This window comes from Parasteatoda tepidariorum, chromosome 1 (assembly GCF_043381705.1).
Source record: "Parasteatoda tepidariorum isolate YZ-2023 chromosome 1, CAS_Ptep_4.0, whole genome shotgun sequence".
In the NCBI taxonomy this organism is placed as follows: Eukaryota; Metazoa; Arthropoda; class Arachnida; order Araneae; family Theridiidae; genus Parasteatoda; species Parasteatoda tepidariorum.
The window spans coordinates 26,136,940-26,160,547 of NC_092204.1; the positions used below are offsets into that span (position 1 = coordinate 26,136,940).

The 23,608-nt window shown below is 27.5% G+C and overlaps 2 protein-coding genes across 25 annotated transcripts in view; one reads left to right on the forward strand and one right to left on the reverse strand.

Annotated features, from left to right (window-relative positions):
• Nucleotides 1-6,036, reverse strand: part of LOC107442576 (Smad/Smad4 homolog Medea) — a 52,375-nt gene extending 46,339 nt beyond the window's left edge. For 4 of the 18 annotated variants that reach the window (XM_071177781.1, XM_043052632.2, XM_043052629.2 and 1 more), the window contains exons 1-3: nucleotides 5,720-5,832; nucleotides 3,092-3,135; nucleotides 1,017-1,322 (exon numbers count right to left, since the gene is read on the reverse strand). In XM_071177781.1, the coding sequence (XP_071033882.1) occupies nucleotides 1,017-1,322; nucleotides 3,092-3,135; nucleotides 5,720-5,723 (354 nt within the window). In that variant the 5' untranslated portion in view covers nucleotides 5,724-5,832. Of the gene's footprint in view, nucleotides 1-1,016; nucleotides 1,323-3,091; nucleotides 3,136-5,719 lie in introns of all 18 variants that reach the window. The other 14 variants (XM_071177797.1, XM_071177786.1, XM_071177778.1 and 11 more) reach the window with 6 other exon arrangements.
• Nucleotides 6,037-6,091: 55 nt separating this feature from the next.
• Nucleotides 6,092-23,608, forward strand: part of LOC107442573 (serine/threonine-protein kinase Nek8) — a 53,575-nt gene continuing 36,058 nt past the window's right edge. For 5 of the 7 annotated variants that reach the window (XR_011636179.1, XR_006226367.2, XM_043052620.2 and 2 more), the window contains exons 1-7: nucleotides 6,096-6,429; nucleotides 8,719-8,819; nucleotides 11,232-11,405; nucleotides 14,923-15,002; nucleotides 15,324-15,439; nucleotides 17,202-17,317; nucleotides 22,161-22,264. Coding sequence is in view for 5 of the 7 variants with exons in the window: in XM_043052620.2 (XP_042908554.1) it covers nucleotides 6,291-6,429; nucleotides 8,719-8,819; nucleotides 11,232-11,405; nucleotides 14,923-15,002; nucleotides 15,324-15,439; nucleotides 17,202-17,317; nucleotides 22,161-22,264 (830 nt within the window). In the remaining 2 variants the exon portion in view is untranslated. Of the gene's footprint in view, nucleotides 6,430-6,749; nucleotides 6,866-8,718; nucleotides 8,820-11,231; nucleotides 11,406-14,922; nucleotides 15,003-15,323; nucleotides 15,440-17,201; nucleotides 17,318-22,160; nucleotides 22,265-23,608 lie in introns of those variants that run through there. The other 2 variants (XM_071177734.1, XM_071177737.1) reach the window with 2 other exon arrangements.

The following is a 23,608-nucleotide window of genomic DNA, read 5'->3' on the forward strand; positions in this document are numbered from 1 at the left end:
ATACAAAAATAAGAAAATATGAGTAAAGAGATAAAACAGAAAATAAAAAATAGATCCAAATTTAGATTAAATATAATGTTGAATATTTTAAAATATGCATTTATAGCAAGAATGAACAAAAATTTTTGTTTTAGTAGCAAATTTGGTTTTTTTTTAAATAAAAGTTATAATATATTTTAATAAAGTTATAATATAAAAAGTTAAGTATATTTTTGGGGTAAAAAATTTTTTTTTCTTCCCTTTTAGACACATCATAACAATTAGCTTTACAATCTTGTAACTACATTTCTTATATTTTCTACATACACTACATTTTTATATAAATTTATTTAGATTAAATATTTTTTTACCTGGACCTGAGTAAAATAAAATCGCATGTGCGAGTTATCAGACAAGTTCTGTGACACAGACCCAGTGGTGCGAATCCCAAATTGCCTTGATTTTTTAAAAAATACAATTGTTTGACAGATGACTCTTGCGCAATAAAGTTCATAATTTCCATGTAACATAATTCTCTACTTAATAATAATAATTTATTTTTATCAACAATTCAAGTAATTCTGTAAGATACATTATCTATAACATAAAAAATTAAAATTTAAACAAATATCTAATTCACATTGGCACTTCAAAATTTTTATAGCTTTTTAAAATCTCAGAGAATATTTTTCACTGAATTTTAGATTGTTTTGCCTAAATAACACCAGTCAGATTCTCTATTTCCCAATATACATTTAATAAACATTTTCTTTCCAATGAAAATGATAGAATTAAAAACATAAACAGACAGAGCACTGGAGATATCTCTCATTACAATTAAAAGATTTCTTCTCAAGCATTTTACTTAACACAAAATTGTTTACAAAAAAAGAAAATAAAACTGATTTAACTTTTTGAATTCCTTAAGTTGGACACAGCAACAGCCGTTCTAAACACATTAGCAATTTCAAGCATTTAGTTGGAAAAAATATATATATACATATAAAAAAACATTAAGAATTCAATATCAAACATGCCTGCAATCTTCCATCTAAAGTTCGCTGAATAGTCACACATTTACTGTGGTGTTGACCATTTGTGGTGATAGCTGTAATTAAACTGTCAAGTTCATCTCTTTTTTCTTTAAGTTTTTTAACCAAACTCTCAATAGCTCTTTTAGAAAAACTTTCCGATTCACCGCCCTGTCTGTGGCACATTAAACTGTGGACTATGCTCAAACAAGCATCGGCAGATGTCGGAGCATTTGTAGTCATGGTGATAGTTTCATTACACTCAGGTTGTTGTAAAGTACCAGGAAATCTACCAATAGTTTCTTGATTAACCTGCAACAGAAAATAGTTTCAGATAAAACAAATATTAGTTTTTTTTATCTGTTTTCCAAACTTTACATGACACAATCAAGTTTAAAACACAAAGCATTAACCGATTAATTAATTAAAAATTCAAGATAAAGGACAACTAACAAAGAAAAATTTGCAGTCACAAAACTTAAAACAAGTAGAATTTGGAAGAGAAAAAAATGATTAACCGAGTTAACAAAAACTTTCACCTTTAATCTGATACCTTACCTTTGATTTTTACAATTAACCTCAGATTTAAGAAGAATGTATCAGTGCCAAATTGCCTAAGAGAATCAAAATCATTATTTTTCTCCATGCATAAAAAGCATTATACCTTTTTTTCTCACGATGAGGTAAATTCTACTATTTGCTCACGAAAGAAAGAAAAAAAGAAAAAAAAAAGACAGTATTACAGAATACAAAATAAAAACTTTTGTATTTCTTTAAATATGTATATCTTGCCTTTCTAAAACATGTAAAGCTGCACCCCTTGTGAAAAGCTGAAAATGTGGAGATGTGAAATCAGATTTTCAAAAAATGACCCACGCAAGATAAAAGTTTTTAAAATGACAAAAATAAATATTTTTTAGCCTATTTCATAAATTGTTTTTCTTCAAAAATTAACAAAAAAAATAAAATAAATAAAAATAACGAAATTACAAAAAAGGAAAATTTTAAACGAAACAATGTTCTTTATTTTGTGCAATATTTAGTAATAAGCATTACTTATTAAAAATTTTCAAGTACATGAAATAATAAAATTTATATTNAAATTAAAAAAAAAAATAAAATAAATAAAAATAACGAAATTACAAAAAAGGAAAATTTTAAACGAAACAATGTTCTTTATTTTGTGCAATATTTAGTAATAAGCATTAAAAATTTTCAAGTACATGAAATAATAATTATAATAAAATTTATATTGACTGATTTTTTATTGAGAGGTTTCGAAAAGCCTCAACAAATTTTCAAAAATACACTTAAACTGCAGGAACTGGTAAAATATAGTGCAATTAGCAGTTATAAAAAGTAATAAAATAATTTAGTAAAAAAAATATATGAATCAGACTATATTAATTGGAAAGAAAGAAATTACACAAAATGCAAAAATATAACATAAGTAGCTTAAAGCTAAATCGTTCTTGAAAATAACATTAGAATGATTTTGAATTTTAAAAAAAACATTCATTATTTATACAACAGTGGTAAACTGCATAACTGAGAGTGATGTGAAAAAAGGTATATAAATACCAAAGAAAATTTAATAAAGGATTTACTCTAAAAAGTAATATAATAGCATAGGTTTACACAGTGTACAAATTTACGACTTTGTTAAAATTTAATATTGTTCAAATTATACAAATACATATAAAAATAAATAATAAACAATAAAATTTAGAGAAATCTTAAAAGAAAACAAAAAGTAATAAAATGCTTCAGGATAAGCATAGGATTAAAAAATAACAATAATGATTCTTTAAAATATATGAGGAAACTAAAAATTGTATTTAGCTTAAGAATTCTTTGAAAAACATTGCAAATTGTAAATGCATTTCAAATTTTTACGATTCCCATTTTATTTTAAATCATACAGAAAATTAATAGACTTAAATCAATTTAAGTAATCTGTTATGGAATATTAAATACCATTTTGAATGAAGATTCAAATGATAAAACTAACATAAATATAACATAAAATATAACTTCGAGTAAAGATCCAAATGATGAAAAGCAACATAAATATCACCCACCACAGATCCTCCTGGGGCCAAAAGGTAATTTGTAGTCACAGTACCTGAATATTAAAGTCATTTACTTTAAAAACATCAAAAAGAAAATATGAAATAACAAAATCAATCCAGAAGGTACATATAAAACAAAAAATTAGGATACATTCTTGCGAAGAGAAATAAAATAGATTGAAAATTAAAAGGCTTGCCATAGTTGGAAGATAAAAACTTGTTACGTGAGTGAATTGAGAATTGAAGATTTGCTGTTGTAAGAATGAATTGAAGCATCAGTGATTAACAAGTTTGAAGCGAAATAACAACTTCATGCATTTAGAGTAGATTAATATATTTTTTAAAGAAAATGCATGAAAGAACTCTAAAAAAAATTGGAATAAGATTTGTGGAGAAACAATAGGAAAATATACACATTCTGTAAGAGATTGCTGTTAGACAGATGTTTACTTCTCATAGAACTTAAGTGAAAATTAAAGACTTCGCAAACACATAAATGAAAAATTTAACACATAAGTTTAAAGATTTCAATAACAAATAATTCTGAACAATAATAATAAAAACAAAATCAACATGCATGAAGAGAATTTTTTCTAAATACTAATGGTTATAATAAATAAAAAGCTTATCATTGAAGCAAAATAAATGCTTGAACAGATTAAAAATGAAAAAAATATTTTTTAATGGGTGAAAAAATTCGAAAATATTTACAGTTTATCAAAGAAATTAAACTCAGAAAAAGAATTAAGTATTAATAACTAATTTTTAATTTAATAGAACACTATCCATCCTCAACTGATTATCTTAAGTAAAGGTCTTAAACTTTTTGCATAATAATATTCTTCTATTTTGCATAATATAACTTTTTGCATAATTTGAGGGATAAACCTCAAAATATGTGAAACCTTACACTTTATGCTGTAATAGCGATTTTCTTTATTTGTTTTCCTCTCACGACCCGTAGGAATTTATAAATTACAGAAAATTCTTATGAATTGTAAAATTATGCATAAATTTAAACACATATCACAATTATAAAACTTCTCACAAATTGCCACGTAAGGATAACATAAGAGGGATACACCAAAATTTTCTAAATTTCTTCTAGTTTTAGGATGCTTGTTATTGTTTACATTCAGTCAACCATCTATATAAAAATAGCAAAATGATAAAGAAATAAAAAATAATTTCATTTTATTCTATCATCTCTGTTTTAAGCTATTGCTTACTAAAAATATTAAAGCAAGGGCAGTTTACTTTGAAAATTAACACGTAACTTTTAGTGATATCCTTTTGCTAAATCTCCTTAAAATCTGATTTAATAACTGAAATTGCCTTTAATAAAAATTGGAATGCAAATTAATTTTATATAAAATTTTAGCAACTAATTTGATCTAGCAATTAACTTAAAAATATTTTGGAAATTTTAAACAGACGTAAATAAATTCATTTTTTTTTTATTTAGAAAAAAATTCACCCCAATTGAAAAAATAAACATTTAAAAAGTATAATTTGGTAGATTTCCATACTGATACCTGAGCCAAGAAAGTTGCCAAATTTAGTGACAACCAGGCACTGTGAGAAACGAATTAACAGTAGACATTATAAAAGGAATCCAACTTGAAAAAGTATAATTCATAATCATAAAAATTTTGATAACTTTATAAAACCTTTGATAACTTGGAGATGAATGATAGTTAGAGTAACATTGACAGGCAAATATCCTCAAAAAGTTAAATATGTTTGGACACGGCTAACATAAAAGTACCAAAATTTTAAACAGGACAAAAATTTAATCACAAAAAGACTATCACAACCTTCAAGTATCTTGAACAGTTCTTAAAAACTTATAATTATAAAAAGAAAAAAATTTTAACGTATCAATAATTTACAATTGACAAATTATGTTGGTCTTAACAAAGCATAAAGCTTTAGTTTTCCCAAATTTCTAATCAGTATGAAAATAAAGTAAGTTGTCATACACAGAAGACTCAAGGACTAATGCCAGGATTATAACAATATCACATTGATGATACAACAAGACTTAAAACTAAATTTCAGATACATTTTAGTGGTTGAAATGTGTAACCCTTTTCAAATATAAAAAAAAACAGCAATAAACAGACAATAGTGATTAATAAAGTTACTCTTGTAATTAAGAAATGTTACTGTTCATACTCAGTTGCTTGACTGGAAAACTTTAAATGTGATGGTCAAATTTTTTAATAAAAATATTAAATCAATCCCTTAGATTATATGTAATAACTAATTATGCATGATCAGATTTTTTTTCTTCACATCTTAGCATAAAACACCTATTGAAAGGTGGCTTAATTGTATTTCTTAATGGCACTTAAAGTGACACTATTATGACACATTTTTCACCAACTATCTTAAGATACCCATCGGCATTTAACAATTTATTTTATAGAACATAAAGTAATAAATTTATTAGCGTTAAAGTTGAGACACCATTTATTGATACTTCAGACAATAAACAATTGAACATGTGGAGTGTGGTTTAGGTATAATCGCTGTTACATTAACATGTAGCATTCATACTAAACGTTTATCTAAAATATTACCCTTAATACTCATAAATATGTATGAGAATTAATAATTTTATATCGTTCATACCCATAAATAGAAGGTAAAGGAGTCCTTTTATTATGACAAGAATGAGAATCACTCACAAAACATAAACAACATGAGAAAAGCAAAGTAAAAGTGCATTTTTAAAATTGTGGTTGCCATTTAAAAAGTGTTCTGCATTGTTTTTGTTTGCCTTTTTTTTTAATTTTCAAATATTCCTAAAAAAATTCCCTTATCCTTCAAAATTTTTATTTTTTATGTTAATAAAATAACATATCTTTGTTAAAAAATCTTTTAAAGAGAAAAAATTGTGCCAAGTCCTGCGCTTGAGTTGACAAGATTTAGAGGTCACGAGTGACGGCAATCGACTTGGTAGGGAAGGATTGAAGAAAAACATAGGGATTTTTTCATGCTTGCGGGAATTTTGATAAATGTCTTTTTGTTTATCCTGTTTGTTGTCATGGTAGAGTGTAAACAAATTGTGATAAGCAAATTTAATTTCGTCTTAAATATTTTATTCAGAAAAATTTTAGTAAAATCGGGTCGTCGTTTTTGTGGGAATTTTTTTTTTGCTAAATTTTAAGTTTTTGATTGTGGTTGTATTTTTAAATTTTAAATGAATTCTGAATTTGATTTAAGATTGCTGTTTTTATCTAGTGCAAGTCAACATGTTCAATATTTTTCCAAAAGCGTGCGTAGAAATGTTAAAAAAGTAATTTATACCTATGAAAATAGTTCACTGGATGACATACTATGTGCGTAAAAATTTTACTTCTCTTTCATTGTAAATGATTTTGCATGTAAAATCGTAAAAAATTGTATAGCATAATTTTACTGTAAAAAAAATAAAATAACAGTATATATCTCACCAAATTCACAATGATTATTTCAATTTTCTTTATTTATTCATTTGTTCAATAAGTCTGAAAAGATTGTTCATAAATTATTATTTTTTTTAAAAAAACATAAATTATTTTGTATTTTAGCCACCCCCAAGAAAGCCACAACATACTTTTTAAAAGATTTTTTGCAAATCTTTTGGTGAATTGAGGAAGATAGTAAGTCGCGGTCAGATATCAATATGGAAGTATCTCAGTTGATTTAAATATGGGAAAGATGGAGAGACATTATAATTCTATGTGAAATTTTGTTCCTAAATGTTAAGAATGCCATTGTATATCTATTTAGAATGTATGTATATTCTATTTATTTAGAAAATTTAGTGTCAACATTTGAATAATATGCCCAATATTATCAATTCTAAATCATTTCTTACAATGCCCAAGGCTTCACACACGGTTTTTTGATCATCAGGACAAAAATTTTTGGGGTCTCCTTGTTCGAAACGCTAAAAGTCTTATTTTCATATTTTGTCAGAAATTTGGAAAGGTTTTTATTAAAAGCAATAATTTAAATTTTGGTTCTCAGGATATCTACATTAAAAAATATGCTAAATTATTTTAGCTTCTACTTAAGTGCTTATTTATGCTAAAAATTAAATTTCAACTTGTTTATATCATTCATTCAACTTATTTATAAATAGATATCTTCAATCATTTATTCAATTTGTTTAAACCATTAAATTTCTAAAAATCAAATTAATTTAAAAAAAGCACCACACTTTTTGTAAGAGGCTTCTACATACATATTTATTTATACTGAAAATGAAATTTTAACTTGTTTATATCATCATTTATTTAACTTACTTAAAAATATACATCATTAATCATGTATTTAATTTGTTTATATCATTAAATTTTTTTAAAATTAATATAATAAAAAAGGCACTACGCTTTTTGTAAGGGATTTCGTCTAGACCCTTTACATTCCTTGGGTCCGGTAATAATTGTCGTCCCTCCTGAGTGTGACCTTGTATGTATTTAAATGTAAAGTGAAACCTCCGGGAGAGATTAACTCTGTGTAGCAACCTCCTCTATTTATGACCACTTATGAGAGGCGCAGAATTTTTTCTATAGACCTAGTGTTGAAGGAAACCCTAAGAAGAGACCATCAAAACCTTTCAAAGGGATCAGACAAACCTCCTCACCAAATATGAACTATATTGGATATATGTACAGTAGGGCACTGATTATCCGGAATGATCGGGACCATCGCTATTCCGGATAACTGATTTTTCCGGTTTTCTGAATCGCTACAAAAAGCCGTTTTTTTATTGTTAAACCCAACTTAAAAAAACAAAAATAGTTGGAAATAATCTTAAAAAGAAGAAAAAACGATGAAGTAATACACTAATGATTATTTCCAAAATGATGGTAAGGTAAACATCTTTCAAAAAAGAAAGAAAAATCCTAAAATCCTATGAGGAAAAAAAAAAATTCTTTAAAAAATGGCGGGAAAATTTATCGAATTTCGTTCTGGTTTTTTGGTTTTCCGGTTTTCTGATTTCCGGATAACAGGTTCTGTACTGTACCATATTGTGGGAGAAACCCTTTATGGAGAATTCTTTTTCACTTATATAAATAATTTAAAGTATGGAAAAAGTAAGTTCAGATAATCCTGAGTAAACCATAAAGTTTCAACTACTGACAAAAAAAAATTTTTTTTTAAGTATTAAAATACAAAAAAACATATGGCAGGATTGGTGCATGCATTATTTGGTTTTCATTTTGATATTTTGAAGAAAAATTTTTTCTGACATTTGAAGCTTGATTGTTTATTCTAAGTTTACCTGAACTCAATTTCTCTAAACTTTAAATTTTAAAGTACCAAACGAGGTGAAACATAGGTAATTTACCATGAAAATCTTCTCCCATGGTCTAAGTGTCTTTTTAACATATTAATGGGGCTTGTGTATTTTAAATGGATTTGACTACATTGCTCTTGGTATATTTTCTAAAGATACATGTGATAGAGACAATAATTATTCTATATCTTTTTTATTGTTTGTTTTTCTTTTTTTAATTGAATCGGTAATTTCCACGTATATCTAAGATTTTTCTTTATTCTTGTTGTATGAAAATATATATAGGTTTGCACATTTTATTTGTTAACTTTTTCTATTGCGTTTCTTCTCTCTTTTTTAGCATTTACTATTGCTGAATTAGGTGGGAAAAAAGTACAAAGTATGGCTTTTTTATTACATGGTACTTCTAAAGAATTGTTTCTAGCTGGAGTAGGAAACAGTGTGAGTAACTATTCAATTTTTTACGCATCTGATATTAACAGAAAAAATTGACTGTTACATTAAGTTATATTTATCAATTTTTATTCACACAATTGTATATTAAAACAGAGTTCTCCCTGGAAATAAAAAAGGGCAGGACACTTTCTCACTGAAAAAGGCACTTATGAGTATTGAAAAGGCACTTAACATCGTAAAAAAATATCAAAATGTGTAATATTATGTGATAACTGAATTTGATCGTCAACACTTTTAAAATTACCATATTATACTTTTAAAATTACCATATTATACTATTTTATGTATGCATTTCAGAAAAGTAATTCTCACTCATTATCAAAATAAGAGAAAATTTTGTAGTTTATAAAAAATAATTAATAGCATGGTAAAAGACAATCATGTCAACAATTTTATTTCACAAAAAGTAAACTAAAATAAAAATATTCATGGATAAATAGTTTGAAAGCTTTTTTCTATAATTTAAACAGAAAATTATGAGAAAATAAGCATTTAAAGGTAATTTTTTTTATAAAAAAAAGGTATTTATTTAAAAAATAGTTTTAAAATCACTTAAATATTAAATAAAATACCCTCGAAAAAAAAAGAAACTTATAACCAGTTGAGAATAATATTAACAAAATAAATATTTGTAATAATCAAAATTAAGCCTATAAACGCAGGTCATTTTACCACAGTGTAATTACTATTTAAACAGTGAATTAATTTTTTAATGAAAGACACAGCGTTTTTAAGGGATGGCTGTTTATTTTTACAAAAAGGCAGTAAAGGAGGGTCGTCCTTCTGAAAGCACTTAGGAAGAACACTGTTACATGTAGATGTAAGTAAATTTAACATACAACAAGGTTTATTTCCCTCCCTTAAATAACTAATCAAAGGGTGTTTGTGCCCCTTCAATTTTATGCTAAGTCTGTAGAAAAATATTAACTTTTACACACTTTTAAATAACAAATTAAGCATTTTATGACTTTTTAAATTGTAAAAATGAAAAATAATTTAAAATTTAATTGAGTAGATAGGATCTTAGGTGGTTTCATTTTTATGTTTTTTTTTTCCACTTTTATTTTTGAAATTAGAGTCTAAATTTGATAAGTATGCTGCTCTCCTAATATTTTGCCAAAGCATTGAGTTTTAATCAGTATCTATATCTAAATCAAATGTTAAGAGAATATGTTATTTATTTTGATTTTTTCTTATTCTTTATGGAAGTATTTGGACTTAATTTTTTTTAAACATGTATTCAATGGAACAAAATTTCATGTTTATTGTTTCTGAATTCCAAAAAAGATAACCCTTTCTGGGCTGAAAGTCTCTTGAAAGGATCTAAATTTATCAAAGATAGTAATTTTGTTTAATAAATTATTTAAAATTATCAAACAAAGTTTTACTTGCTTACTTGATTTTTATTTTGAATTATTTCTTAAATTATATTAAACAGTCTTCATATAGCCTTTAAATAAATTATGTTATTAAGATCACAACTAACAGAAATATAACGTGAGTTCTTTTATAATTTTATTTCAATACTTAATATGCCACTTCTCAATTAGTAAAACTCGTCTCTTTTTAAAAGATCTGAAAAAAATTAAACATTATGGATCATGCCTAGATCCAGCAGAATCTTAAACTACATCTTCAGTCATTTTTTGATCAAGTATATAACAATGAATTATTATAATTATTAATTCAGTTATGTTGCAACTGAAGAGAATATATTAAGTATGAATGTATTATCATTATTTAATCATTATAATATCTATTAATTCTAATTATTATGTTTTCTTAACATTTTGGAAAATAACTCACCTATCTATTTTAATGTATTAAAAATTACTTTTTATGAGGAATTTGATAAACAAATTGTATAATTGTGTGCAAAATTTTTTTGATTTGTCAAAAAGCTTTTGAAATATAGCAAAATGTACAAAAAACGAAATTAACATTAAGGAGTTCAAATTTTCAACTGTTCCTCATATTTTGAGGTTCAGGAATTCAAATCTATTAAAAAAAAAGGTATGTTCATTCATAGAAAATATGTTTTTGGGACCAATATTGTAACTTAAAATATTGTCTGCTCTAATTATCGAGCATATTTAAGGTAAGGCCATCATGAGATCTTAATTAGTAAGAATCCAATCGATCGATCATAAATTATTCAGGCAGTTAAATTTTTTATTTTGCGCTCTGTACTTTTTATTGATATAAATATTATTTTTGTTAAAAAAATGATTGAAGTTGAACTGTCTACCTTTAATAACATAAGATGCCAAAATTCCCTAATTATATTTAAAATTAAGTTTCTTTAATATTATTTTGGGCAATAAAAAAAATGCCATTAATGTAATATTCATAGTTATTTTTTTTCTCTAATTATATTATGCTAAAAAATTTTTTTAGGTTATATGCTACCAGTCTTTAGTGCAAGATGTATTAATAAGAGATTTTTTTACTTGCTTATCATCGACATTCATGGATATGAATAAAGAGAAGGCTCGTATTGATTTTTTCAATTCTTCACTTACCCCAGATGAAGCATCTAAATTTAGTGATGAACTTCAAAGTATTATAAAGGTAAGAAACACTTCCTACCCCCGTGGCAGAAACACGGCGACACAGCGACATTGTCGCAGAAAGCGACTGAGTTCTTGCAGAAAGATTTTTTTTATTTGGGAAATAAAATTTTTGGTTTGCCACAAACAAAAGTTCTCAAAATAAATTCTGCAGAAACAGAAGCTGTTTTACCAACAAAAAAAAAAACATTTTCTTCAGAAACAAAAAATTTCTGCAGAAGCAATAATGGTTCTGCAAAATTTTTTTCTTACAGAATTGTTTTAAATATTTTTTTTTTCTAACGTACCGCGGAAGGAGAAAGCGCTCGTAATTCTCCGTTAATCTCCAACACAAACAGTTACTGGATAAAAAGGGGAGAATTGTTTTCTCCTTTATTAAGCTATTTTTAATTTGCCAACTTCGGCCTCTATCGCTGGCGCAGTAATTTGCTTTGTGTTTTTTTATGAGAACAGAGCATTTTATATTTTTTGCACTTATGTGGAAAATTTCATGCGTAAAAAGATTCTTTTTTTAAAAAAAGCATGTCTAGCGAAAAGGTTATTTGTTGCAATTGTGAAGCCACAATAGTTAAAACAAATTTGAAAACTGATTTATCAAGGCGGCATTCCGAAAAAGAAATATGATGGAAGTCGACAACATGTAAAAATGCCTATATGCTTTGAATTAAATCGTCGATAAAAAAAAAAAATTAAAAAAAAATGCTATCTAACGATAAATGAAATAATATCTCACTATCTACGATTTTTTAGCATTCGAATGAAAACCAGATTGGTGAAAAATAATTACTGGTCACTTTCAAACAGGTTTCCATACGCATGCGAAAAAAATCGCATCCAATGAATATGGCTCTAATACCGATGTTTCAGTACTGATAAAGACTATTTCGTTTCGAGATGTTGAATAGACTTGAGCATATTGAGTCGGAAACTGCTTCTGCATACTTCGTGTGGAATCAGTGCTATATATTTACACAATACAGTGCGAAATCACAAGCGCTGTGTATTTTTTTCGTTCTGAACTTAATCTGATCACGAAAAAAGTTTTATTTACCTCCTTTTTTTAAAAAAAAAATCTTTCAATAAGTCAGTACAATATTAATCGAATCTAATTAATTAGATAAAATTAATTAGATATAGAAAAAATTGAAACAAACATTGCTTTAATTTTTTTGCTTTTAGAATTCGGTTATAGTCAATACTATTTTATTATTTTGATTACTCAACTTCAATATTAATTTTTTCACCTAATTTGTTTCTGCACCTGATATAACTACTATAGTGAAACATTAAATCATACTGTTTTAAACTGATACTTCAAATTCAGTTATCTTGTTTCATAAATTTAATCTTTTTGTCCATTCTTAGCTATTTCTATAAGTTCTATCTTATTACAGGTTCTGGGTAATCTTTATTTATGCTCTAGTAAGCTAAGCATTTTTGTCTGCAGATCTATACATTTATAACTTTTCGTTATTATCGAAGATTATGCAAATTTATACTTAAACAATTTAAACTTATTAAGAAATGTAAACTTATATTATGAAATTAAGAAAAAAAATCTACACAGTTTTATTCTATGCATGTAGACTTATTTTATAAACACGAATTTCATCTGTTATTATAAATTCATTACACATACATTTATAAAGATAAAAATATTTCGCAGAAAGATATTGGTTCTAATTAGGTTTGTCGCAGAAAGTCAGAAAAAATTCTGCCACAGGGCTTCCTACATTTCTTGAATGTTTTTGGAAATACTAAATTGATGATTTTTTTATAAACTCCATTTTTATCTATACATGGCTTGACAATTGCCAAGGAATGGTTACATTATTCAGAATAATTATTAATAGATGTTGATTGATGAAATGAAATTAAGTACATATTTAGTTGAGACAATACGCATTTATTATTATGCAAAATAGTTCAGATATTGACATATCGAAAAATAATAAAATTAAAAATGAAAAAGATGTCCATTAGATGATTTCCAAAGTGCCATTAAAAAAAGTTCTTCTTGCTAGAATGAAATAGAAATGAGTATCTCAGTAAGATATGTGATTACCTTGGATACTAATGCACATGTTGCATCTGTTATTTACGCTGAGCACTAAACTATCAAAGAGTATTTGTGGGGTACTGTCCCACTCCTCTGTCAAGGCAGTTTTCCGATCTTGCATGGTTTGAAAAGGGTGTGTTCTTTGCGAAACACATCTTCCAAAGGCAACCTTAGGAATACTCTATAGGATTTAGGTCCGAAGAGTACACAGGCCTTTGCATACGGTCAATATCTTTACTTTCTAGTGCGTCTGAACCTCAGACCCCCTGTATAGCCACTCATTGTCATCCATAAACAGAAAGTCCTGATCTACCACACTCCTAAAAAGACAAATATGATAGAACATAATCACTCTGCAATACCACTGAGATATAACGCTACCTCGCTCAAAGATGTGAAGCAGTGTTCAGCCATATAGCCTGATGCCTGCCCATAACAGCACATCAGGGCCATACCAATAATATTCATGGACCAATTGTTGGGCCCAAAGTGTTCCCTTCTCTCTTCACACCAACTGGTGGCCAGAATTACTTTTTATAGTGATTCGTCAAGTATTCGCCATTTCATAGGGTATTTGTCTGAGAACTTCACTCTGAACCTTTACTGGTTACCAAAGCCAATACGTTTCTTACATCAACGTAATCTTCATCGACGATGGCGTGGTTAGAGCGGGATGTATTGAACAGGTTTCCATGTATGCAAATCAACTTGATTTTATTGCTGTGAGATGCTTCTGGAAGAAACATGTGTACCATTAGTGTTTAGAGGTCTGCAGCTACCTGCCTAGGAAAGACATTTCTTTTCCTTTTCACTACTGAGGATACATACAGTTACCCTTGAGATGTGTTGTTCCTACTACAACCACTGGCATATCGCATATCATATACACCTTCAGCGGTCTTTTTTTTCATTGCGAGATCACACTTTTTACACTCCCATTTACTGCGACCTCAGTGGTGACATTTTGATCTTCTTCCAGTCCTCTTACTACTTGTCCATGATCGTTAGAACTCAAATGATATCTTGATAACATTTTGCACTTAATTATTGCAGCACGACACTGAATTTCACAAAAATAAGTTCAATAACATATGGTGCTATTTTGGTCAAACATTTAACATTCTGAATTTTCGACTGAATGAAGAGATTCTGTGCACGCCCTCTACACTTGATTTTACTGTTATTGGTCCGCTGTCAGGAATACTACTTTGCATATATCAGTTGTTTCTTAGCAATTGTTAAGCAGTGTATATATTCTCATCTTAATAGTTTCTTATTAAGTTAAGTTAAGTTTCTTATTGTTAATATTTTTTTCAAATTTTGATAGTTTGTTGTATATGCATTTTTTAATTTTAATAATTTCTCTTTACGTTCATTAAATTTTTTTTTTATTTTGATAATTTACTTTTAAGCTTTAATATATATATATATATATTGATTTGTTGTTCTAATTTTATAGTTACCTGTTGGGGTTATTGAGGATGTTAATAGATGTAATGTGCAAGTTGATTGCACTATAAATGGTGAAGCAAAATCTAAGTAAGTAGGATTTAAGTTTCTTTTTCTTTATAATAACAACATAAATCTGCAATGTTAGAACTATGAAAGTAATAGTTATGGTTAGAAACATATTGTTAACCATAACATGATGCATAAAAGTGCAATAACTTTTTTTCCCAACAATTTGTATTAGCTGATCATTTATTTCGATTTTGTTTTCTTTAATATCTTTCGTAAATATTTTATTTTTGTCCATAATTTAGAGTTATGGAATTATTTTTTATGTAATTAACTGGACACAATAAAATGATCTAGTTTGTTTTTTTTACCTATGTATTTTTGTCTTTCTTTTTCTTCAAGACTTGTCAGTGAACTATATTTTCATCAAGAAAAATTGGAGGAACTTTTGAACTCATCTTTGCCGACTCACATGCAAAACTTATCAGGTTATGAAAAAATAAGAACTGTTGGAAAAGGTAGGTAGTAAACAGATATTACTTAAATTTACTCAAACAATATCTTTTCAATAATTTAGCATGTTGTCTCAATTTTTTATAGATTTTGTTCATATTGTAAGCATTATAAAAACTTAAGTATGCATTTTTTTTTCAATTTTGTCTGAAAAAGAATATTTTGATACAAATTTTAATTTTATGATTAGAATTTTATGCATGCAAATTTTCTCCTTTTTTCATCTGAGAAAGAATGTTTGAACAAAGGTTTTAATATTATGAATAGAAATTGATGCACACAAATTTTCTTCTGTTCTATCTGAAAAAAGAATGGAATAATAAAGGAAGGTTAATATATGAATGGAAATTTTGCAAATGATTTTTCTTCCATTTTGACTGAAAAAGGTTGAAATTCCCAATTACGAGTTGAAATTTGTGCCTACAATTTTTCAAAATATTAGTCTGAAATAGAGTATTCACATAGAAACTCTAAATTATGGATAGAAATCAATGCATACATTTTTAATCTCTCTCTCTCTTTTTGTCTGAAAGGGAATGTTTTAGCTATAATTCTAATTAACAATAGAAATTTACGCATGTAATTTTCTTTCTTGGCATCTGAAAACAAATTTTATGGTAGCAATTCAAATATTATAAATCTCGTATTTTTCTCTATAATGTTGAATGCTCACATTTTAGAAATTTCCTTTTACCTACTTATATTTTACACAATATTTTTTATAATTTTTTTAAATGATTTCTTTTTGTGATCATTAAAAAATGGCTGAAATGATTTGTTTCATATTTTACACAAATGTTTTAGATATATATTTTCACGAAGTATACTGAATTTTAAAGTATGAATAATATTTTTGTGAAAGATATGATCAGCAGCTTTTATTTAGCCAGAAATAAGATGAATTTGATTTAACTCATGTTATGTTTGTTAACAGTATTTTCATATAGTGTAGTTTTAGAGTATGTAGATTGTGAAAATAAAAAATCACTTCTGCAGACTCATTGTGAGAGTGAGGGATGGATAAATTTTATTCTTATATAGTGTGCAAAGAAGTAATTTATTTAAAATTTAATTTCTTAAGAACTATTTGAAAAATTGCTCTCAAATTTTCTATTTTCCTAATTAATGATATATTCTTTCAAATTATGCAGAAATATTCAAAATATTTTAGACTATTTAAAAAAAAATATTATTAAAGATAATATTCTGCTTGAAATTACCCTTGAAAGAAATGAATTTTATTATTGTTTTCATATTTTTTGATTTGTTTAAAAAGTTCTTGAGAATTGCCGAAATATGCAAAAAGTGAGATTAACATTAAAGGATCCAAGCTTTCGACTGCTTTCCTGATCAAAATATTGGGACAGTATTTTCCAGTCTGTAGCTACCCCATATTTTGGGGCAATCTGAATCTGTCGAAAAAAAGGTATGTTTATGCAAAGAAAATATGTTTTTGGGAGTGATTTTATAATTTAAAATAGGCCCTCAAACTATTAAGAAAAATTTTTTGTACATGAAAATTGAACAAAAGTTATTTAGAATGTTCCTGTTTTTTCCGCACTGTACATCTACTGTAATTAAATTAGATGTAAAAAATAAGTGTAATAAAATATAAATGAAATAAAATACAAATGAATTACTTGATATTAGATTTGAATAATCTAGTATGTCCAACTGCTCTCGAGTTTGCTGCTGTTAAATGTCATGTTTAATTTCTTATAAGTTTTTAAAATTTATAATTTATGTTTTTTTAAAAAAAAACTAAAGGTGCTTTTGGGACTGCCGTCTTATATCGTAAGAAGTATGATGACTCATTAGTCATTGTAAAGGAAATAAACATGCATGACTTGACTGCGAGTGAAAGACAGCTAGCTATTAATGAGGTAAGTATGCATATATATGTGTTCATTCATAATATGTATGCAACCTATAGTAAAATTGTATCATATTTTTTCTACCTCAGTTGTTTTTTTTATTTTTGAAAAACCACAACTATGAAGAAAAAGCAGAAAAAATCCCATGAGAAGTTACGATTAATGATTAAATGAGGAATAAAAGACTTTCCTATCTTCATTTAGGGAATAGTTTTCGTTTTTTAAAAATTTGATACAGAGAAAAAAGAGACCCGATGTTCAATTTTCTGATAATATCAGAGAGACCGGCAAGTAATGTAGTTTCGGCGCATTAAATATTCGTTAGTCTTAAAGACCAATTTGTTTTTTTCGATTCATTTTCAATACAGCATTGAAAGGGTTGTTGCTAACGAGGGTGAATACATTAATGATTAAAAATAAAATCTTGATAACAAATATCAAATGCACAGAAGCGACGTTACTTTCTGGTCCCCTTAATAATTTTATTTATCTGCAAAATACGTGTGATGCTATGGTAATAAATTTAGAGAAACTTTAAATAGGCAAAAATCAAAACACATATTTAAAAAAAGACAATTAAGCAACCAAAAAAAATATAATTTGATAAGATAAAAGCTTAATGCTGAAAGGGAATAATAGAGAGAAGTACATAGTGGATAACCCAAAAATACTTAAAAGGTCCATTGGGTCAAAAAGGAAGAAAGCAAAAGTTAGATCAAAATTTTGAATAAGTAAACTGCAGTCTTATAAAAATTTAAATTAAATTAAATTTACATTATTATTCTTATGCTCTTTCTATTTAATGGAAAATAATCAGGTCTTCTCACTGGTGTTAGTATTCTAGTGATTCTGTATCCATGGCGGGCATGACTAGGCCGAGATATAAGAAAAACATCAGTTTGTAATGAATAACAACTAGTTTACTTAAACATCACTACTATACTTGAATGCAACGTTTCTCTCCCTCCCTAAAACACTCCTTTTCAAATAGCAAGTATAATCACACAAGTATATTTTTTATTTATAATAAGAGCATAATCTCGAACTTAAAATCAACTCTAGAGCGAACACTCGTAAACAAATCACCTTCACCAGTCAGAAAAAAAAGAAAAAAAAATTTGGCCTACTTAAGAAAAACTAACTTTGTTTAAAATCTGTCTAACAATACTCCTCTTGGGTCGTGCAGCATTTTTAAAACAACAATTGGCTGATATTTCAGCAAATAGAAAACAAACTCACAGCGAATTCACCTACACATTAACCAATAGTTAGAAAATGGAAGAGCCTCACACAAGACCCTTAAAAGTGTATTGAAAAATTTGAAAAATGCTAAATTAATACAAAATTAAGCGAGAGAAACATTTGTTTGGTGAATGAAAAATTTGTAATAAGATAGTTGCTGCGTCAAAAAGAAAAAAAAAGCTATCTATATGTTTCCTTTTTTGAGGATAGAGAGCAGATTTGCTTGTCAAAGAATTTTTAACAAGGATTAGTGGAACACAAAATACAGTTTGTTTTTGTCAGAAAAACTAGATGTTACATTTTTAAATCGTTCAAAGATGGTGAGAAAATGTAAATCTTATCCTAGTTTCAGAACAAAAAGGGAGTTGCATTAAAAAATGGGAAAGTATCGGCAAGCAAATTTAGAAAGAGAGAAAATGGAAGTTTGTTGACTGATTCGTACCCTTTATAATTTTTTTTTCTTCCTCCAGATGAAAAGATTTGCATTTTCAGTGAAAATCGAGAAAGGTTTAAGTACTGCATTATCTTAAGAGGAGCAATAGTAATAATAATAATAATAAAATGAATAGAAGAGAAATGTACAATTTAAATTCGTTTAATGGAGAATAAAATACTCTCAATAATTAATAACAAAAATCTGAATTTTAAGCAGGAAAATTAGTAAAATGAGAAAATTAAACTATTTTCGTAGTACATACTACACAATTCCAAACACATACATTTTTGTTATGGATATGAAATATATTCAGTTATTAATAATAAAATATTTATGTTGAACAAATAACAGATTTTAAAAAAATCATCTATTCGAATTACAGTTTGTTTCAACTATATTAAAAATGGGTTACACACATAGTAATTAACAAATTAAACAATAAAAGAGATGATTAAGTCATTGAGATTGAATCAAGCACTTGAAAGTGTGATTAAATTTTGTATGAAGAAAAAAATGGTTAAAGCTGCAGATTGGCTTAGTAAATTCTGCTATTGGGTGCATACATGTGTATTTGTTTAGTGTTTGTAATATTAAGTATGCCTTTACCAATTTCATCTATTTTCATTAAGAAAAGTCTTAATCCATTCAACACTCAATATAACAACAACTTAAAACATTCTAGGAAACTTTAAATTTAAAAATAAATTCATATTTATCTAATTAATTATTGATAAAAAATACTTAAATATAATTCATTTCATCAATTCATTTTTAATAAATGTTTAATTGTTGTGTTTTATTTTTTTTAGATTCACTTATAAGAGAGTCTAAAGGAAGCTTCTTAATTTTTTTTAATTTTTTTTACTGCATTTCATCAATGTCTTGTGTTTTGCACCCAACCTTCCCTTTGTTTTTGTGTAAGCACTATTTTTCTTTTAGTATTTGATGTAACATTTTTGTCTTAATTGCTTTTAATTGTTTTTAGAAATGTTCAATTTGATGTCCATTATTGACTGCTGACTCTTGCTTTTAGAATTTTTCTTTAAGATATTTCACTTTATTCACTTCTGATAATTTAAAAAAATACTTAAATTGTTGTTCTTCTATGGTTGAAATCTATTTTATGCTGAGGAGCATTTGTTTAAAACTAAATTAAAAATTTAGGAACTACAGCTGTTTAAATGTTATAACTGGTAATTTTTTATAGACATATTTTTTTTTCTGAGACTGATGATAATGTATATCTGTCATTGACTAATTGAAATGTTATTCTTTTCAAAATTCACTGGCATTTTGTACCATGCTAGGGGAAAAGTATTTGTACTTTCTACTCTAGCTAATATACTTTAGGCTCCTTACGATTAGTCTATGTGCTTTTAAGGTAATTAGGTAATGAGTGAAGAATAATTCAATCACTTAGAATTTGCTTAGGCTTATTCTTAAAAACCTATAACACGGCTGTTACTGTAAGACTTCAATAATTTGGGCCTATTTCAAACGGTTTCTCTTTAATTAAACTAATGGTAGGTGTGCTTACTCCTGTAAACCTAAATGTATTGAGCTGATTAGAAAATACTCAAGACTTTTATAATTATCCTGGTACATTATAAATTGATGGCGGTTTTTTTCAAAGGACGGGTTTATTTTATTAACCAATGGCAAGTCAGAGGGATGCCTCCTAATGAGGGAGGCAGGTTTGAATCACAGGAGTGGCTGATCAATATGAGTTCTGCTCCCAGCTTGCACAGATCATAGTGCCGAAGTAAAATATCTTCAGTGGTTTGACTTAGAATCTCTTTTTGATTCAAGATCCCCTTGCAATCGAGCTAACCATATGAAGCTCCCATGGATTTCCTCTCCTTGTAACTTTAATGCGGTTTAGTTCCCTCAAAAATCAGCAACAAAGGCTGGTTTCACACAATGCTTGGTTCAAAATTACATGGTAGTGGAGTTGAAAGTTGTAAACCAAAAAATTCTTTGACTGCTCAATATTGGTTATTAAATTATCCAACAGCATTTTTTTAACATTAAAGCAGCTATTTGCACTTCTTTTAAATTTTCGTTTCATTCATTGTTTTTCCAAATCATATTTTTAATTTAAAATGCATTCCTCTTACCATTGCATANACTGTGTAAGGAATTTTCCTTGTCAAAATCTACAGTTTCAAACATTTGGAAAAATCGAAGTGCAATTCTTGCGGCATACCACAAAAACATGGTTTCATCGAAAAAACTGCGTGGAGCTGAAAGAGAAAACGTAGAAGATGCTTTGTTAAGATGGTTCGAAATCTTGTTCAAAATGTAAAAATCTTTCATTCTTTGCACATTGTAGATAAGAAAATTGATGAACTCAATTTAAAATCAAATTGAGTTCAATCAAAAATCACAAATTTTTTTCATAAAAAGTTAAAATAAAACTGATATTTAGCGACGTAATTACTTTTTCCATCAATTTTTGCTTTATTATCTGTTAATTAGTTAATAATTTTTTAAATAACTTATGCAAAATTGCAAAGCCAATTTTCAATCATTCAACTGTCTTATGCAAAAAATATTCTTCAAAAAATTTGGATATAGTGAACCATCGGTTATAGTGGACACATTACTGAGTCCGCAGACGGTTCACTATAGCGGGGTTCGACTGTATATATATATATATATATATATGCTCAATCTTTTAAGCTTTATATAAACTATCCTTTCTATTTGTTCTTGTCTGCTTTTAAGTTATGTGCATTTTTATTGCATGATCTTAATTTAATATTACTTAGGCAGTATCAGGAACACGGTAAAACTAAGAATTTATTTGTAATTTGAGTGGAAAACACTTTAAAGATTTATCCTGAATGAAGAAGGCTGCATTTTGACAGAAAAAAAGGAGCACCTGAATAACTTTTAATCTACTGATCAGATTTTCATGTACTAGACTCAGACTTACTGGTTCATAAGAGGGACCTCAATCGTGCTGAGTGATAAATGTAGATGATATTTTAAGTTCCAAATTTAAACACAGAAGCGTAATTTCTCTGTATAAATATACTATTTTTGCAACGTATTTGTATTCCTGACCCTCAAAATATGGGAAGGAAAAGGTAGCCGCATCCTGTAAAAAATGTTTTATTCTATAATAATTTAAGTTTCAAGATTATTAAGATTGTTTTTATCTTTTTTAAGGTCAGTGTGTTATCTATGCTAAATCATGAAAACATAGTGAGTTATTATGACAGCTTTGAAGAAGACGGATTATTAATGATAGAAATGGAATATGCTGATGGAGGGTAGGTATAAGGGAGAGGGGACATAAAAACCTCATTGTAGAAAAAATGTTGTATTATATCTTGGTAACTTCAAAAATGCTAATTATTACAGATAACTATTTTTTTCTAATAAACATTTTAACCTTCAAGTATGTTATAAAGGTATTCCCACATATTATTACAATAGATCATATTTTTAGAGCCGTGATGGCTCAGGGGATAGAGCATTTGCCTTACAACAGAGTGAACTGAGGTTCGAATCCCACCAATGGCTGGTCGATACGAATCCGCATCCGGCTTGCACCGACCACAGTGCTGGCGTGAAATATCCTCTGTGGTAGACAGATCATGGGTTGGAATTCCCTGGCCGTCAGCCTAACCGTGGGAGGTTCTCGTGGTCTTCCTATCCATGTAACACAAATGCGGGTTAGCTCCTTCAAAAAGTCCTCCACGAAAGTAAATTTCTCCCAATACTCGATCCAGGAGTTTCCTTGTTTTCTGGATTGGGTTTAAAATTACAAGGCTATGGAGTTGAATATCTAGTCGTAATATCTAGTCTTAGTTATCTAAGTCGTAAACCCATAAAATTGGATCGGTTGTTCAACGACGGTTATAAATTGTAAAATAGATCATATTTTAATTTTCAATTAATCGAAAGTTAGATCAAAATGCGTGATTAAGAAAATAAACATTGTTTAGAATTCATTGTTAAAAAAATGGACACAACAAAAGATGCACCTTTTCAATGTTCAATTTAAAAACTAAATAAGAATTTATTATTTACTTTTCCTTACTTAGCACAATCACTTCTGTAACTTTTATGGCATTTTTTTCATAATTGGGGCACTAGGCAACATAGTGGTTTTACAAAAAATTTTAATTTGTAAAAGATCAATTTAATATCACAAATAATAATTTATAGGATCTTTGAAAACCTTGCAGAAAGAACTGTTGTTTTTAAATACCAAAAAAGACTAATTTAAAAAAATGTATTAAGTGCAATTTTCGTTAGAGAAGTTTGAAATGGAATCAATTAGTATGTCCTTTTTCTTAAACACACATTTTGAGCTGTGTCTAATTTCTTAAACACATGTTTTTTGCTTTGTTCAATTACTTAAACACACATTTTGAGCGTAACACTGGGGGGTGAACCCCAGCTCTTCACTATGACAGTTAAATGTTTTTTCTACTGAGCCATTGCAGATATTTATTTTACATTTTTAATTTGTTTTCTACTGAAAGACATATAAAATACCCAGAAGCTTCTCTTTTTGAAGATTATTTTGACCAACTGAGCATTTTGCATTCAGCCAAGTTAGCATAGGTTTTTTTTTCTATTTACAATTTTTGAATAGAATTGCAAAG